Source organism: Salmo salar, chromosome ssa13 (genome assembly GCF_905237065.1).
Source record: "Salmo salar chromosome ssa13, Ssal_v3.1, whole genome shotgun sequence".
In the NCBI taxonomy this organism is placed as follows: Eukaryota; Metazoa; Chordata; class Actinopteri; order Salmoniformes; family Salmonidae; genus Salmo; species Salmo salar.
Genome location: NC_059454.1, coordinates 113,744,352 through 113,761,818, shown reverse-complemented (window position 1 = coordinate 113,761,818; position 17,467 = coordinate 113,744,352). Strand labels below are relative to the sequence as shown.

Sequence of the window (17,467 nt, the reverse complement as noted above, 5' to 3'; positions counted from 1 at the left end):
GCCCAAGGTGTGCACTTTATAATATTTAACATGGATTTCGCAATGGAAACTCCCTCCTTCCAATGCTTACACCACGTGTGTGAAACTCATTCCATGGAGGGCCCAGTGTCTGCGGCTTTTCCGCTAGTCCCCGATTGATGAATTAAGCTCACTAATTAGTAAGGAACTACCCTCACCTGGGTGTGGGCGGGCTTTCTATCTCCTGAAATGACAACCGGCAGTATTTGTAAAGACTCTCACCAAGGACAAACTAAAAGGCTGTAAAGGCCAAAAGTGTCACACTCACACACACACACACACACACACACACACACACACACTACCCAAAAAAGTATTTTAATGTGTTCGACCAGAATGACTGCAGTAGGTTATGTCCATCTACTCATTCCTTAAAATGTTGACAAATAAATACAATTTGCTACAGTACTTGCCATACATGTATAGCCATTGATGTGTTTAGAGAAGGTTGGACATTGCTTTTGTTGCACTGCAGCCATCTAGCTAAATGACCACACAACTTGCTAGCTACCTTATTAGCCTGCTAGCTAACAGAGCAAGGAACTGTAGCTATTGGTCGATAGGACGCAATCACCACGTACAGTACCAGGACGCAATCACCACGTACAGTACCAGGACGCAATCACCACGTACAGTACCAGGACGCAATCACCACGTACAGTACCAGGACGCAATCACCACGTACAGTACCAGGACGCAATCACCACGTACAGTACCAGGACGCAATCACCACGTACAGTACCAGGACGCAATCACCACGTACAGTACCAGGACGCAATCACCACGTACAGTACCAGGACGCAATCACCACGTACAGTACCAGGACGCAATCACCACGTACAGTACCAGGACGCAATCACCACGTACAGTACCAGGACGCAATCACCACGTACAGTACCAGTCAACAGTTTGAACACACGTATTCATTCAAAGGTTTCTTTATTTTTACTCTTTTCTACTAGTGAAAACAGCAACAACTATAAAATAACACACATGGAATCATGCAGTAACCCCCCAAAATATTTCAGATTCTTCAAAGTAGCCACCATTTGCCTTGATGACAGCTTTGCACACTCTTGGCATTCTCTCAACCAACTTTATGAGGTAGTCACCTGGAATGCATTTCTATTAACAGGTGTGCCTTGTTAAAAGTTCATTTGTGGAATTACTTTCCTTCTTAATGCGTTTGAGCCAATCAGTTGTGTTGTGACAAGGTAGGGGTGGTGTACAGAAGATAGCCCTATTTGGTAAAAGACCAAGTCCATATTACGGCAAGAACATCTCAAATAAACAAAGAGAAGCCACAGTCCATCATTACTTTAAGACATGAAGGTCAGTCAATCCAGAAAATGTCAAGAACTTTGAATGTTTCTTCAAGTGCAGTCGCAAAAACCATCAAGCGCTATGATGAAACTGGTTCTCATGAGGACCACCACAGGAAAGGAAGACCCAGAGTTACCTCTGCTGCAGAGGATAAGTTACCAGCCTCAGAAATTGCAGCCCAAATAAATGCTTCACAGAGTTCAAGTAACAGACACATCTCAACATCAACTGTTCAGAGGAGACTGCGGGAATCAGGCCTTCATGGTCAAATTTCTGCAAAGAAACCACTACTAAAGGACACCAATAATAATAAGAGACTTGCTTGGGCCAAGAAACACGAGCAGTGGACATTAGACTGGTGGAAATCTGTCCTTTGGTCTGAGGAGTACAAATGTGAGATCTTTGGATCCAACCGCCGTGTCTTTGTGAGACGCAGAGTAGGTGAATGGATGATCTCCGTATGTGTGGTTCCCACCATGAAGCATGGAGGTGGTGGTGTGATGGTGCTTTGCTGGTGACACTGTCAGTGATTTATTTAGAATTCAAGGCACAGTTAACCAGAATGGCTACCACAGCATTCTGCAGTGATACACCATCCCATCTGGTTTGCGCTTAGTGGGACTATCATTTGTTTTCAACAGGACAATGACTCAACACACCTCCAGGCTGTGTAAGGGCTATTTGTCCAAGAAGGAGAGTGATGGAGTGCTGCATCAGATGACCTGGCCTCCACAAATCACCCAACCTCAACCCAATTGAGATGGTTTGGGATGACTTGAACCGCAGAGTGAAGGAAAAGCAGTCAACAAGTGCTCAGCATATGTGGGAACTCCTTCAAGACTGTTGGAAAAGCATTCCAGGTGAAGCTGGTTGAGAGAAAGAGAATGCCAAGAGTGCGCAAAGCTGTCATCAAGGCAAAGGGTTGCTACTTTGAAGAATCTAAAATATAAAATATATTTTGATTTGTTTAACACTTTTTTGGTTACAACATGATTCCATATGTGTTATTTCATAGTTTGTCTTCACTATTATTCTACAATGTAGAAAATAGTAAAAATAAAGAAAAACCCTTGAATGAGCAGGTGTCCAAACTTTTGACTGGTGCTGTATATTTAACTCAATAAGTTTCAAGGTTTAGGGATCAGGTTCCTCAGAAGATGCCTGCCTCCGAAAGGGGTAGGGATCAGGTTCCTCAGAAGACGCCAGCCTCAGTGAGTAGTGTATTGGCCTCCAGCAGCATTCCCTTGGCGTAGACCCGTACGGTGTAGAACATAGTGAGGAAGTCCTGTGTGCTGAACAGAGTGTCTGCCAGGGCGAAGCCCAGGGTGGAGGGGATGAATCCTCTGCCGTACTCCACCATCCACGTCCCAGCGCTCCACTGGACCGACGTCGCCTCGCCTACCGTGTGGACTATCGTATCACCTGTCAACACACACACAAACAAACAAACACACACACACACACACACACACACACACACCTGATACAGAAGATGCTACAACGTAGGCCCACTCCACCTTACTAGTAGGTAGGCTAGTTTACTTTGACATGTTAGTAATTTAGAGCCACTTACAGTAGTGAGTCATTTAGCAGACTCTCTTATCCAGAGCCACTTACAGTAGTGAGTCATTTAGCAGACTCTCTGATCCAGAGCCACTACAGTAGTGAGTCATTTAGCAGACTCTCTGATCCAGAGCCACTACAATAGTGAGTCATTTAGCAGACTCTCTGATCCAGAGCCACTTACAAGAGCAATTACCGTAAATTCCGGACTATAAGCCGCAACTTTTTCCCCAGGCTTTGAACCTCGCGGCTTAAACAATGACGTGGCTAATATATGGATGTTTCCCTCTCAATTTTTTTTTTCTCCAAAAAAAACACATTCTGTGACGTGCTCAGTTTTTTTGCGGCATGAAGCTTTCATTAGACCAATGAAATTGCCAAACGGGTTATTAAGGTCAAACAACTTTTTTGTTTACTGTTTAGATTAAATCGAGCGCTCTCAAACTTCCCATCATTCTGATTACGGTAGCCATTTTGTCACCCTCATCATGGCAAAGACATGGAGAAATGCATATGATGCAGCTTTCAAGTTGAAGGCGATTGATCTGGCTGTTGGAAAAGGAAATAGAGCTGCTGCACGGGAGCTTGGTCTTAATGAGTCGATGATAAGACGTTGGAAACAGCAGCGTTAGGAATTGACTCAGTGCAAAAAGACAACTAAAGCTTACTGCTAATTTTAAATTTTTTGTTACAAGCCGTGTTTCGTTAAAGCCTGTGTAAAGTTAATTTGTTTCAATGTACCGGTAGGCACCTGTGGCTTATAGACATGTGCGGCTTATTTATGTTCAAAATAATGTATATATTTTTTAAATTCAGTGGGTGCGGCTTATATTCAGGTGCGCTTAATAGTCCGGAAATTACGGTAGGATTAAGTGCCTTGCTCAAGGGAACAACGACAGATTTTTCACCTAGTCGGCTCAGAGACCTTTAGTTACTGACCATACACTCTTAACCACTAGGCTACCTGCCTCACCTCATTGACCCGTGTTTTACCTGGGTAGAACAGCTGTAGTGTCTAAATTTATACATTTAAATATAGAATTTAATAGGATCTCTGTGGTCTTACCTGGATAGTACATTTCACTCTTAGTTGATCCCTCCTTCCACTGCCTGAAGGTCCCAGAGATGATGGTGTCTGATATTTCAGCCCAGTAACGACCTTAAGAGAATTTCAACAAGTTAATAACAAAAACCAAACAGGAGGCACAGAGTGATACGATGGAGGAAAGAAGACGTTAAGAATGATGATGTGACCCAAATGGCACCCTATTCCCATCCTTTTATTTATTTAACCTTTATTTAACCAGGAAGGGCTCATTGAGATTTAAAATCTCTTTTTCAAGAGCGTCCTGGCCAAGATAGGCAGCACCAAGTCATTACACACCAAGTCATTACACAATTACAGACAGACAACATACAAAACTACAAGTAATCTAGTAAAAACCAATAGAATTAAGAAAGAATATAACAAAATCATAAAAAGGCAAATGAAAAACATTGACATGTCAGGGCATCAGTCAAATCCTTCATCAGTGATTTGAAAACACCAATCGGGACCAAGTTCTTCCAGTTTAACAGTATTTTGTAAGACGTTTCCAAGACGAAGGCGCAGAGTACATAAAAGCCCTTTTACCAAATTCAGTTCGGACATTTGGAACAGTTAGCAGGATAAAGTCCCGCGAACGAAGAGACGACCCACCACATTACTGAACAATAAAAATGCCCAAATAAAAAGGTAGTAAACCCAAAATGGCTTTGTAAATAAAAGTATACCAGTGACTGAGCCTACGAGTGACTAGAGAAGGCCAGCCAACCCTGGTATACAAAGTGCAGTGGTGCGTAAGGGTTTTGCAATTTAAAATAAATCTCAGAGCGCCATGGTAAAGGGTGTCAATTGATCTCAAACACTGAGCGGAAGCATTTATATATAAAATATCCCCATAGTCTAGTAAAGGCATAAATGTAGCTGATACTAGCCTCCTTCTGGCTTCAAAAGAAAAACAAAAGAGAGGCCATCATCAATCAAAATTCCAAGATATTTATATGAGGTTACAAACTCAATCTCATTGCCCTGACAGGTAGTAATAGGTGAAAGGTTCAGAGGTCTATTTCTTGCTTTAGAAAAGACCAGTAGTTTAGTTTTGTCAGTATTGAGGATAAGCTTCAATTGAGACAAGGTATGTTGAACAGTATAAAAAGCCGTTTGCAAGTTCTGGAAAGCTTTTGTAAGAGACGAGGCACAACAATAAATAACAGTATCATCAGCATAAAAATGAAGTTGCGCATTTTGGACATTTTTGTCTAAATTATTTATACAAATAGTGAATAAGAGAGGACCAAGTACAGAGCCTTGGGGCACACCATTTAAGACAGACAATTTAACAGACCTAAGCCCATCAAATTGAGTGCACTGAGTTCTATCAGACAGATAGTTAACAAACCATGCAACTGCATGCTCTGACCTACTCTCGACAATCTCTGCCTTAGTATAGCATGATCAACTGTATCAAAAGCCTTAGAGAGATCAATAAAAAGTGAGACACAATGCTGTTTTTTGTCAAGAGCTTCAGCGATATCATTTAAAACCTTCATGGCTGCTGTAATTGTGCTGTGCTTCTTCCTGAAACCCGATTGGTACATTGATAAAATACAGTTAGTATATAAAAACTATTTTAGCTGGTCACTCACAAGGGTTTCAAGTATTTTCACCAGGGGTGACAGCTTTGAGATTGGCCTATAATTATTTAAAAGAGTTGGATCTCCCCCTTTTAAAAGTGGCAGGACAAATGCTGATTTCCAGATCTTTGGAATTTCATTACATTCCAGGGTTAGATTAAACAGATATGCAAGTGGTTCAGCTATGAAATCAGCTGCCAGATTTAAAAAGCAGGGATCCAAAAGATCAGGACCTGCAGGCTTTCTCTGATCTAAGGATTTCAGGGCCTTATGTACCACCTGCACTGAGAATGGCAAAAAGCTAAAAGTTTGACCAGCTCTCACTGGTTCATCCACACAAGGTTGTACAGAGACAGAGGACACTGAATCAAACAGTCTACCAGATGATACAAAGTGCTCATTGAAACAATTCAGCATTTCAGTTGTGTCATATATAGCAACAGAGTCCTTCAATACACATGACGGTAATTCATTAACATTACTGTTACCAGACATAGACTTAATAGCCTTCCAAAACTTTCTAGGGTCATTCAGGTTATCAGTGGTAACAGACATAAAATATTCAGACTTGGCCTTCCTGAGAAGAACACTTGTTTCGTAACTGCCTAAAAACAAGCCAATCAGCATCAGAACACGGTTTCCTTGCTTTAGCCCAGGCTAGATTACGGTCGTGAACAATGCAAGAAAGCTCAGACGAAAACCATGGATTAACCCTCCCTTTAACCCTGAACCTGCGGAATGGAGCATGTCTGTTTACTATTTGGAGAAAACCATCATGAAAGAATTTCCAGGCAGTTTCCACATCAGGGATAAGCTCAATCTTGCTCCAGTCAAAATAAAACCAATCATGAAAGAAAGCCTGCTCAATGAAACACTTCAGATTTCTCTCACGAATAAAACGCGGGTTAGAAATCTTAGTATTTCTAATAGCAACAACAGCACAATGGTCACTTAAATCATTACAAAAAACACCAACCGCAGAATATTTGTCAATATCAAATCAATCAGGGTAGATTTATCTGGGCATTTTAGATTTGGGCGAGTGGGTGAGTTAATCAACTGGGTAAGATTCATAGAATTACAAAACATTTTTAAATCATCAGACACCGGCATTAACCAACACCAGTTGATCATAGGGCACTACCTATAGGGTGGCAGGTAGCCTAGTGGTTACAGAGTTGGGCCAGTAACCAGCAGGTAGCCTAGTGGTTACAGAGTTGGGCCAGTAACCAGCAGGTAGCCTAGTGGTTACAGAGTTGGGCCAGTAACCAGCAGGTAGCCTAGTGGTTAGAGCGTTGGGCCAGTAACCAGCAGGTAGCCTAGTGGTTACAGAGTTGGGCCAGTAACCAGCAGGTAGCCTAGTGGTTACAGAGTTGGGCCAGTAACCAGCAGGTAGCCTAGTGGTTAGAGCGTTGGGCCAGTAACCAGCAGGTAGCCTAGTGGTTACAGAGTTGGGCCAGTAACCAGCAGGTAGCCTAGTGGTTAGAGAGTTGGGCCAGTAACCAGCAGGTAGCCTAGTGGTTAGAGCGTTGGGCCAGTAACCAGCAGGTAGCCTAGTAGTTAGAGAGTTGGGCCAGTAACCAGCAGGTAGCCTAGTGGTTAGAGCGTTGGGCCAGTAACCAGCAGGTAGCCTAGTGGTTAGAGCGTTGGGCCAGTAACAGCAGGTAGCCTAGTGGTTAGAGATTGGGCCAGTAACCAGCAGGTAGCCTAGTGGTTAGAGCGTTGGGCCAGTAACCAGCAGGTAGCCTAGTGGTTAGAGCGTTGGACCAGTAACCAGCAGGTAGCCTAGTGGTTACAGAGTTGGGCCAGTAACCAGCAGGTAGCCTAGTGGTTAGAGCATTGGGCCAGTAACCAGCAGGTAGCCTAGTCGTTAGAGCGTTGGGCCAGTAACCAGCAGGTAGCCTAGTGGTTAGAGCGTTGGGCCAGTAACCAGCAGGTAGCCTAGTGGTTAGAGCGTTGGGCCAGTAACCAGCAGGTAGCCTAGTGGTTAGAGAGTTGGGCCAGTAACCAGCAGGTAGCCTAGTGGTTAGAGCGTTGAACCCGTAACCTAACCAGCAGGTAGCCTAGTGGTTACAGAGTTGGGCCAGTAACCAGCAGGTAGCCTAGTGGTTAGAGCATTGGGCCAGTAACCAGCAGGTAGCCTAGTGGTTAGAGCGTTGGACCAGTAACCAGCAGGTAGCCTTGTGGTTACAGAGTTGGGCCAGTAACCAGCAGGTAGCCTCGTGGTTAGAGCGTTGGGACAGTAACCAGCAGGTAGCCTAGTGGTTAGAGCGTTGGGCCAGTAACCAGCAGGTAGCCTAGTGGTTAGAGCGTTGGGCCAGTAACCAGCAGGTAGCCTAGTGGTTACAGAGTTGGGCCAGTAACCAGCAGGTAGCCTAGTCGTTAGAGCGTTGGGACAGTAACCAGCAGGTAGCCTAGTGGTTAGAGCGTTGGGACAGTAACCAGCAGGTAGCCTAGTGGTTAGAGCGTTGGACCAGTAACCAGCAGGTAGCCTAGTGGTTACAGAGTTGGGCCAGTAACCAGCAGGTAGCCTAGTGGTTAGAGCGTTGGGCCAGTAACCAGCAGGTAGCCTAGTGGTTAGAGCGTTGGGCCAGTAACCAGCAGGTAGCCTAGTGGTTAGAGAGTTGGGCCAGTAACCAGCAGGTAGCCTAGTGGTTAGAGCGTTGAACCCGTAACCTAACCAGCAGGTAGCCTAGTGGTTACAGAGTTGGGCCAGTAACCAGCAGGTAGCCTAGTGGTTAGAGCATTGGGCCAGTAACCAGCAGGTAGCCTAGTGGTTAGAGAGTTGGGCCAGTAACCAGCAGGTAGCCTAGTGGTTAGAGCGTTGGACCAGTAACCAGCAGGTAGCCTTGTGGTTACAGCGTTGGACCAGTAACCAGCAGGTAGCCTAGTGGTTAGAGCGTTGGGCCAGTAACCAGCAGGTAGCCTAGTGGTTAGAGCGTTGGGCCAGTAACCAGCAGGTAGCCTAGTGGTTACAGAGTTGGGTCAGTAACCAGCAGGTAGCCTAGTGGTTAGAGCGTTGGACCAGTAACCAGCAGGTAGCCTAGTGGTTAGAGCGTTGGACCAGTAACCAGCAGGTAGCCTAGTGGTTAGAGCGTTGGACCAGTAACCAGCAGGTAGCCTAGTGGTTAGAGCGTTGGACCAGTAACCAGCAGGTAGCCTAGTGGTTAGAGAGTTGGGCCAGTAACCAGCAGGTAGCCTAGTGGTTAGAGCGTTGGACCAGTAACCAGCAGGTAGCCTAGTGGTTACAGAGTTGGGCCAGTAACCAGCAGGTAGCCTAGTGGTTAGAGCATTGGGCCAGTAACCAGCAGGTAGCCTAGTCGTTAGAGCGTTGGGCCAGTAACCAGCAGGTAGCCTAGTGGTTAGAGCGTTGGGCCAGTAACCAGCAGGTAGCCTAGTGGTTAGAGCGTTGAACCCGTAACCTAACCAGCAGGTAGCCTAGTGGTTACAGAGTTGGGCCAGTAACCAGCAGGTAGCCTAGTGGTTAGAGCATTGGGCCAGTAACCAGCAGGTAGCCTAGTGGTTAGAGCGTTGGACCAGTAACCAGCAGGTAGCCTTGTGGTTACAGAGTTGGGCCAGTAACCAGCAGGTAGCCTCGTGGTTAGAGCGTTGGGACAGTAACCAGCAGGTAGCCTAGTGGTTAGAGCGTTGGGCCAGTAACCAGCAGGTAGCCTAGTGGTTCGAGCGTTGGGCCAGTAACCAGCAGGTAGCCTAGTGGTTCGAGCGTTGGGCCAGTAACCAGCAGGTAGCCTAGTGGTTACAGAGTTGGGCCAGTAACCAGCAGGTAGCCTAGTCGTTAGAGCGTTGGGACAGTAACCAGCAGGTAGCCTAGTGGTTAGAGCGTTGGGACAGTAACCAGCAGGTAGCCTAGTGGTTAGAGCGTTGGACCAGTAACCAGCAGGTAGCCTAGTGGTTACAGAGTTGGGCCAGTAACCAGCAGGTAGCCTAGTGGTTAGAGCGTTGGGCCAGTAACCAGCAGGTAGCCTAGTGGTTAGAGCGTTGGGCCAGTAACCAGCAGGTAGCCTAGTGGTTAGAGAGTTGGGCCAGTAACCAGCAGGTAGCCTAGTGGTTAGAGCGTTGAACCCGTAACCTAACCAGCAGGTAGCCTAGTGGTTACAGAGTTGGGCCAGTAACCAGCAGGTAGCCTAGTGGTTAGAGCATTGGGCCAGTAACCAGCAGGTAGCCTAGTGGTTAGAGAGTTGGGCCAGTAACCAGCAGGTAGCCTAGTGGTTAGAGCGTTGGACCAGTAACCAGCAGGTAGCCTTGTGGTTACAGCGTTGGACCAGTAACCAGCAGGTAGCCTAGTGGTTAGAGCGTTGGGCCAGTAACCAGCAGGTAGCCTAGTGGTTAGAGCGTTGGGCCAGTAACCAGCAGGTAGCCTAGTGGTTACAGAGTTGGGTCAGTAACCAGCAGGTAGCCTAGTGGTTAGAGCGTTGGACCAGTAACCAGCAGGTAGCCTAGTGGTTAGAGCGTTGGACCAGTAACCAGCAGGTAGCCTAGTGGTTAGAGCGTTGGACCAGTAACCAGCAGGTAGCCTAGTGGTTAGAGCGTTGGACCAGTAACCAGCAGGTAGCCTAGTGGTTAGAGAGTTGGGCCAGTAACCAGCAGGTAGCCTAGTGGTTAGAGCGTTGGACCAGTAACCAGCAGGTAGCCTAGTGGTTACAGAGTTGGGCCAGTAACCAGCAGGTAGCCTAGTGGTTAGAGCGTTGGGCCAGTAACCAGCAGGTAGCCTAGTCGTTAGAGCGTTGGGCCAGTAACCAGCAGGTAGCCTAGTGGTTAGAGCGTTGGGCCAGTAACCAGCAGGTAGCCTAGTGGTTAGAGCGTTGGGCCAGTAACCAGCAGGTAGCCTAGTGGTTAGAGAGTTGGGCCAGTAACCAGCAGGTAGCCTAGTGGTTAGAGCGTTGAACCCGTAACCTAACCAGCAGGTAGCCTAGTGGTTACAGAGTTGGGCCAGTAACCAGCAGGTAGCCTAGTGGTTAGAGCATTGGGCCAGTAACCAGCAGGTAGCCTAGTGGTTAGAGCGTTGGACCAGTAACCAGCAGGTAGCCTTGTGGTTACAGAGTTGGGCCAGTAACCAGCAGGTCGCCTCGTGGTTAGAGCGTTGGGACAGTAACCAGCAGGTAGCCTAGTGGTTAGAGCGTTGGGCCAGTAACCAGCAGGTAGCCTAGTGGTTCGAGCGTTGGGCCAGTAACCAGCAGGTAGCCTAGTGGTTCGAGCGTTGGGCCAGTAACCAGCAGGTAGCCTAGTGGTTACAGAGTTGGGCCAGTAACCAGCAGGTAGCCTAGTCGTTAGAGCGTTGGGACAGTAACCAGCAGGTAGCCTAGTGGTTAGAGCGTTGGGACAGTAACCAGCAGGTAGCCTAGTGGTTAGAGCGTTGGACCAGTAACCAGCAGGTAGCCTAGTGGTTACAGAGTTGGGCCAGTAACCAGCAGGTAGCCTAGTGGTTAGAGCGTTGGGCCAGTAACCAGCAGGTAGCCTAGTGGTTAGAGCGTTGGGCCAGTAACCAGCAGGTAGCCTAGTGGTTAGAGAGTTGGGCCAGTAACCAGCAGGTAGCCTAGTGGTTAGAGCGTTGAACCCGTAACCTAACCAGCAGGTAGCCTAGTGGTTACAGAGTTGGGCCAGTAACCAGCAGGTAGCCTAGTGGTTAGAGCATTGGGCCAGTAACCAGCAGGTAGCCTAGTGGTTAGAGAGTTGGGCCAGTAACCAGCAGGTAGCCTAGTGGTTAGAGCGTTGGACCAGTAACCAGCAGGTAGCCTTGTGGTTACAGCGTTGGACCAGTAACCAGCAGGTAGCATAGTGGTTAGAGCGTTGGGCCAGTAACCAGCAGGTAGCCTAGTGGTTAGAGCGTTGGGCCAGTAACCAGCAGGTAGCCTAGTGGTTACAGAGTTGGGTCAGTAACCAGCAGGTAGCCTAGTGGTTAGAGCGTTGGACCAGTAACCAGCAGGTAGCCTAGTGGTTAGAGCGTTGGACCAGTAACCAGCAGGTAGCCTAGTGGTTAGAGCGTTGGACCAGTAACCAGCAGGTAGCCTAGTGGTTAGAGAGTTGGGCCAGTAAACAGCAGGTAGCCTAGTGGTTAGAGCGTTGGACCAGTAACCAGCAGGTAGCCTAGTGGTTACATAGTTGGGCCAGTAACCAGCAGGTAGCCTAGTGGTTAGAGCGTTGGGCCAGTAACCAGCAGGTAGCCTAGTGGTTAGAGCGTTGGGCCAGTAACCAGCAGGTAGCCTAGTGGTTAGAGAGTTGGGCCAGTATCCAGCAGGTAGTCTAGTGGTTAGAGCGTTGGGCCAGTAACCAGCAGGTAGTCTAGTGGTTTGAGCGTTGGGCCAGTAACCAGCAGCTAGCCTAGTGGTTACAGAGTTGGGCCAGTAATCGGCAGGTAGCCTAGTGGTTAGAGCGTTGGGCCAGTAACCGGCAGGTAGCCTAGTGGTTAGAGCGTTGGGCCAGTAACCAGCAGGTAGCCTAGTGGTTACAGAGTTGGGCCAGTAACCAGCAGGTAGCCTAGTGGTTAGAGCGTTGGGCCAGTAACCGGCAGGTAGCCTAGTGGTTAGAGCGTTGGGCCAGTAACCAGCAGGTAGCCTAGTGGTTACAGAGTTGGGCCAGTAACCAGCAGGTAGCCTAGTGGTTAGAGCGTTGGGCCAGTAACCAGCAGGTAGCCTAGTGGTTACAGAGTTGCATCACTGCCTGGTATGGTAACTGCTCGGCATCTGACCGTAAGGTACTACAGAGGGTAGTGCGTACGGTCCAGTACATCACTGGGGCCAAGCTTCCTGACATCCAGGACCTCTATACTAGGCGATGTCAGAGGAAGGCCCAAACAATTGTCAGACTCCAGTCACCCAAATTATAGACTGTTCTCTCTTTACTACCGCACAGCAATCGGTACCGGAGCGCCAAGTCTAGGACCAAAAGGCTCCTTAACAGCTTCTACCCCCAAGCTGTAAGACTGCTGAACAATTAATCAAATGGCCACCCAGACTATTTACATTGACACACAACCCCCCTATTTGTTTTTACACTGCTGCTACTTGCTGTTTATTATCTATGCATAGTCACTTTACCCCCACCTACATGTACAGGTTACCTTGACTAACCTGCACCCCCCCTACATTGACTCGGTACCGGTATTTGCCTCGTTATTGTTATTTTATTGTGTTACATTTATATTATTTTTTACTTTAGCTTATTTGGTAAATATTTTCATAACACTTTCTTGAACTGCATTGTTGGTTAAGGCTTGTAAGTAAGCATTTCACTGTAAGTTGTATTCGGCCCATGTGACAAATGAAGCTTGATTTGACCTATCATACTACTATGGCTGAACCTGTAAAACAACACATTACACTGCACCTATTGTTTCATTTAACCTTTATTTAACCAGGTAGGCTAGTTGAGAACAAGTCCTTTATTTAACCAGGTAGGCTAGTTGAGAACAAGTCCTTTATTTAACCAGGTTAGGCTAGTTGAGAACAAGTCCTTTATTTAACCAGGTAGGCTAGTTGAGAACAAGTCCTTTATTTAACCAGGTAGGCTAGTTGAGAACAAGTCCTTTATTTAACCAGGTAGGCTAGTTGAGAACAAGTCCTTTATTTAACCAGGTAGGCTAGTTGAGAACAAGTCCTTTATTTAACCAGGTAGGCTAGTTGAGAACAAGTCCTTTATTTAACCAGGTAGGCTAGTTGAGAACAAGTTCTCATTTACAACTGCGACCTGGCCAAGATAAAGCAAAGCAGTGCGACAGAAAAATAACTGAAAGGTTGCAAGTTCAAATCCCCGAGCTGACAAGCTAAAAATCTGTCGTTCTGCCCCTGAACAAGGCAGTTAACCCACTGTTCCCAGGCCGTCATTGAAATTAAGAACTTGTTCTTAACTGACTTGCCTAGTTAAATAAAGGTTAAAAAAAATATGACAATACATGTTTTACTTATGACCAGGGCCCATAGAGGCAGTGTGTGAACCCAGAGAGATCCTGACCTGAGTGTCCTCCTGTGTCCACAGCGGTGCCGAACAGCAGGACGTACTCGGTGAGGGAGGCGTGGAGCAGACACATGGACCCCATCCAGCCGCCTGCGTTGACAAACACCCACTGCAGGTCCTCGTCCGGCAGGATGTGACCCGGGTACTTCCTCCGCAGCTCCACCACCACCTTGGAGAACGCCTGGTCGTGGTCCTGGCCTGGAGGAGACAACATCATCAACAACACAGAACACCTGGTCGTGGTCCTGGAGGAGACAACATCAACAACACAGAACACCTGGTCGTGGTCCTGGCCTGGAGGAGACAACATCATCAACACAGAACGCCTGGTCGTGGTCCTGGAGGAGACAACATCAACAACAACACAGAACACCTGGTCGTGGTCCTGGAGGAGACAACATCATCAACACAGAACACCTGGTCCTGGCCTGGAGGAGACAACATCATCAACACAGAACACCTGGTCGTGGTCCTGGAGGAGACAACATCAACAACAACACAGAACACCTGGTCGTGGTCCTGGAGGAGACAACATCAACAACAACACAGAACACCTGGTCGTGGTCCTTGCCTGGAGGAGACAACATCAACACAGTTGTTTGGTCCTGGCCTCAAAATCACATGTAGAGCAGTGATAAATCAGTATTACCAGACATGAGAAAATACAACTATGGAATGGTAGAGGTTTCTTGTCAACAGCAGTAAACTAGACCCCATGTCTAGCATGTCCCTGACCTCTCTTATCATCGATGAACCCTCCCATTTTAAAAAGATAGCATGCTGATGTTAGCTTGCGAGAGCTCTCACTCACCTCTCTCAACTGCTAATCCACCTCCTTCTAGTCAAAACCATTTGGCTAGTAGGGTCATGTGGCTGCAACTAGATCTGGAAGGCTGGCATAATACAATTACAGCTAGCTAGCTACATGCTTGGGTCTAACCCTACAGCCAGTTGCTGACTTGGCATAGCCAATCAACTATTCTAGCTAGTTAACTTGTGGGTTATTGAAGCAATAAGACACCAGGAGGTGTGGTATATGGCCGATATACCACGGCTAAGGGCTGTTCTTACGCACAAAGAGGCGTGCCTAGATACAGCCCTTACCCGTGTTATATTGGCCATATACCACAAACCCGAGGTGCCTTATTGCTATTATAAACTGGTTACCAATGTAATTAGAGCAGTAAAAATACATGTTTTGTCATACCTGTGATATATGGTCTGATATACCACACCTTTCAGCCAATCAGCATTCAGGACTCGAACCACCCCGTTTATAATGTTTAAATGGCTAAGGGCTGTATCCAGGCACTCCGCATTGCATCGTGCAAAAGAACAGCCATTAGTCGTGGTATATTGGCCATATACCACAAACCCGAGGTGCCTTATTGTTTAATTATACAAGGGTTGGGTCTAATCCTGAATGCTGATTGGTTAAAACGACGTTACATGCAGAGTCTATTCCACAAATTACCACCAGCTAAATCTGATGTTAAAATGCCTATTTACTCTGTTCCATCTGACTGTGCAATCCACTGTCTCATCAGCCCAGCCAGGCAATTTATAAACTTGATCTCCACTATAAAAAGCATCTAGACATTATCTCACATTTAGCTTTCAACCACAGAGATTTGTATAAACCTGTCTGTCTCTCCGACATTTGCAACTTTGTTTCAATATTCAAATTTGATCTCCAGCTCCAAATTTGATCTCCCATGAATTCATGTGGCTGTGGTGGACGAGACAGAGAGGCAGCCGAAACATGAATCAGCTGGGAGCTTTTGTATGGATGTGGATGTATACAAATACATTTGAATTGAAAAAGGTCAAACGAAACGACGTGCAGCTAGTTTGCGGTCTTTCCAGCTTCAGTTTAAAGTAATTGTTTTAGCCGTGTGGTTGGCCTGCTCCTCTGAACAACAGTGTCCTGAGGAGAGAGCACATTTTCTATCCCAGGCGAAATATCGCCTTATTGGCTCATTGTTATGGATGTATCCAAATACATGTCACTTGAAAACAGCTTAAACAAATGCAGCTACTTCACTGTTATTCTGGCTTGTTGACGTGACTAAGTTAGCCGTAGTTGGCTAGCTAGCGATAAGAACGTTGCCAGCCAGTACGGCAATGGAACATTTAGACAGAACGACTGGGTCGCGTCCATAGATACAGAACAAATAGACTGAACGACTGGGTCGCGTCCATAGATACAGAACAAATAGACTGAACGACTGGGTCGCGTCCATAGATACAGAACAAATAGACTGAACGACTGGGTCGCGTCCATAGATACAGAACAAATAGACTGAACGACTGGGTCGCGTCCATAGATACAGAACAAATAGACTGAACACGCAAAACAAACGGACTGGGTCGCGTCCATAGATACAGAACAAATAGACTGAACGACTGGGTCGAGTCCATAGATACAGAACAAATAGACTGAACGACTGGGTCGAGTCCATAGATACAGAACAAATAGACTGAACGACTGGGTCCATAGATACAGAACAAATACACTGAACGACTGGGTCGCGTCCATAGATACAGAACAAATAGACTGAACGACTGGGTCGAGTCCCTGGCAACCCAACCGATTGAACGAACGACCAGCCGGCTTTAACCCGAGCTTTGTGTCGGGACTATATCTTGTAGAAGGATGAAATAGTATGAATAAATGCATCAAACTAAAGTTGAATGAAAATATGTATTTGAATATGTTGGTAACCCGTTGTATAAAAGGCTTACATGGCATTATTACTTAATTTCACTAGTCTTGCTCATGATGTTAAACTAACCATCACAAATATCAATTTAATGATTATCTGGAGCGTATTCATTACGCAGATTATGTTGTAAAACGTTTCTTAAACGGAGAGAAACTATCTGAATTTGTCCAATAGAAACTATCGTTTGCTCTGTTTGCTTCCGTGTAGTTATTCCGTAATGAATGCTCCCCTGACTAGACAACTAGCCATTTACCTGCGTATCGCTTGGCCAGGACAGCAACATCTTCCTTTGTGAAGACATACTGTTTACTAGCCATCCACTGTCGCAGGTACATCACCATCAACACAGACACTCCAGCCAGCACGATTAACTTTAACACTTTAGTTGTCCAATACATGACTGAGATTGAGTGGTACAACACCACGACCAGAGAAACAGACAGTAAGAGCTGCGCTGAAGACGAGACGGAAGTTATGCGAAGGCACCCATAGAGATAGATACATGACTCATCTGTGTCTATGTCGTTATCGCATCTGAGACAGCATGGGCAGCGCCAACGAGTTTATCTCCAGTTTGAAGTAGTCCATTTTCTCCTAAATGATTGGCTGATCCCTCCTGATGACCCTATTGGACATGACTTCAACCGGGTCACCAGGAGGGACCAGCCAATGAAGTTGGAAGTCCCACCCAGTTGGCTCCATTGACCTGGCGGAAGCCTTGTGGCGGAAGCCACTACAGGTCTCTATCATTCTCTATGGGGGAGGCGCCTTAACGTTCAGCTCTGTTGTTCCCCCAACCTGGAACGGTTCTTCTTTACTTTTATTAACTAACAGAAGAGGAATAGTCACATACAAACTATTTACATGGCCAGGAATCCTAAACAAACAAATCATATTCATTATTAATACAACAACTTTTAATTGGCTTTTTGTTTTTCATGTTAGTTAAAGTAGTGACATATTGTTTAAATTCATTTATAAAGTGAAAAAAGTTAGGTTTTGAATTAGACTATTTGCATGTGTGAATATGAAATGTACCTAATAATTAAATATACTACATCTTTATCAATGTCAGAATTTCTGAAATAAATCATTATATCAAAACCATTAAATTGTACAACTGGTCCTATTTTTTTTGTAATGAAATTATGTATGTCAATCCCAACATTATACTATAAATACAGGCAGAT

General features: G+C 46.1%; 1 protein-coding gene across 1 annotated transcript; it reads right to left on the bottom strand.

The window, feature by feature from the left end:
- Positions 1-2,450: 2,450 nt before the first annotated feature.
- sigmar1 (sigma non-opioid intracellular receptor 1) lies at positions 2,451-16,822 on the bottom strand. The gene is made up of 4 exons (XM_014139042.2): positions 16,531-16,822; positions 13,549-13,749; positions 3,971-4,063; positions 2,451-2,763 (listed from the first exon to the last, which is right to left on the bottom strand). The coding sequence occupies exons 1-4, from the start codon at positions 16,673-16,675 to the stop codon at positions 2,534-2,536; spliced, it is 669 nt and encodes a 222-aa protein (XP_013994517.1). The 5' UTR covers positions 16,676-16,822; the 3' UTR covers positions 2,451-2,533.
- Positions 16,823-17,467: the final 645 nt, after the last annotated feature.

What these genes read in the sequence shown, in the direction of transcription:
- sigmar1 (XM_014139042.2), bottom strand. Translation starts at nt 16,675, where the DNA reads ATGTATTGGACAACTAAAGTGTTAAAGTTAATCGTGCTGGCTGGAGTG. An exon ending in CCTGGCCAAGCGATACGCAG is followed by an intron (nt 13,750 to 16,530) that starts GTAAATGGCTAG and finishes TGTCTCCTCCAG; the next exon opens with GCCAGGACCACGACCAGGCG. An exon ending in GGACACAGGAGGACACTCAG is followed by an intron (nt 4,064 to 13,548) that starts GTCAGGATCTCT and finishes AATTCTCTTAAG; the next exon opens with GTCGTTACTGGGCTGAAATA.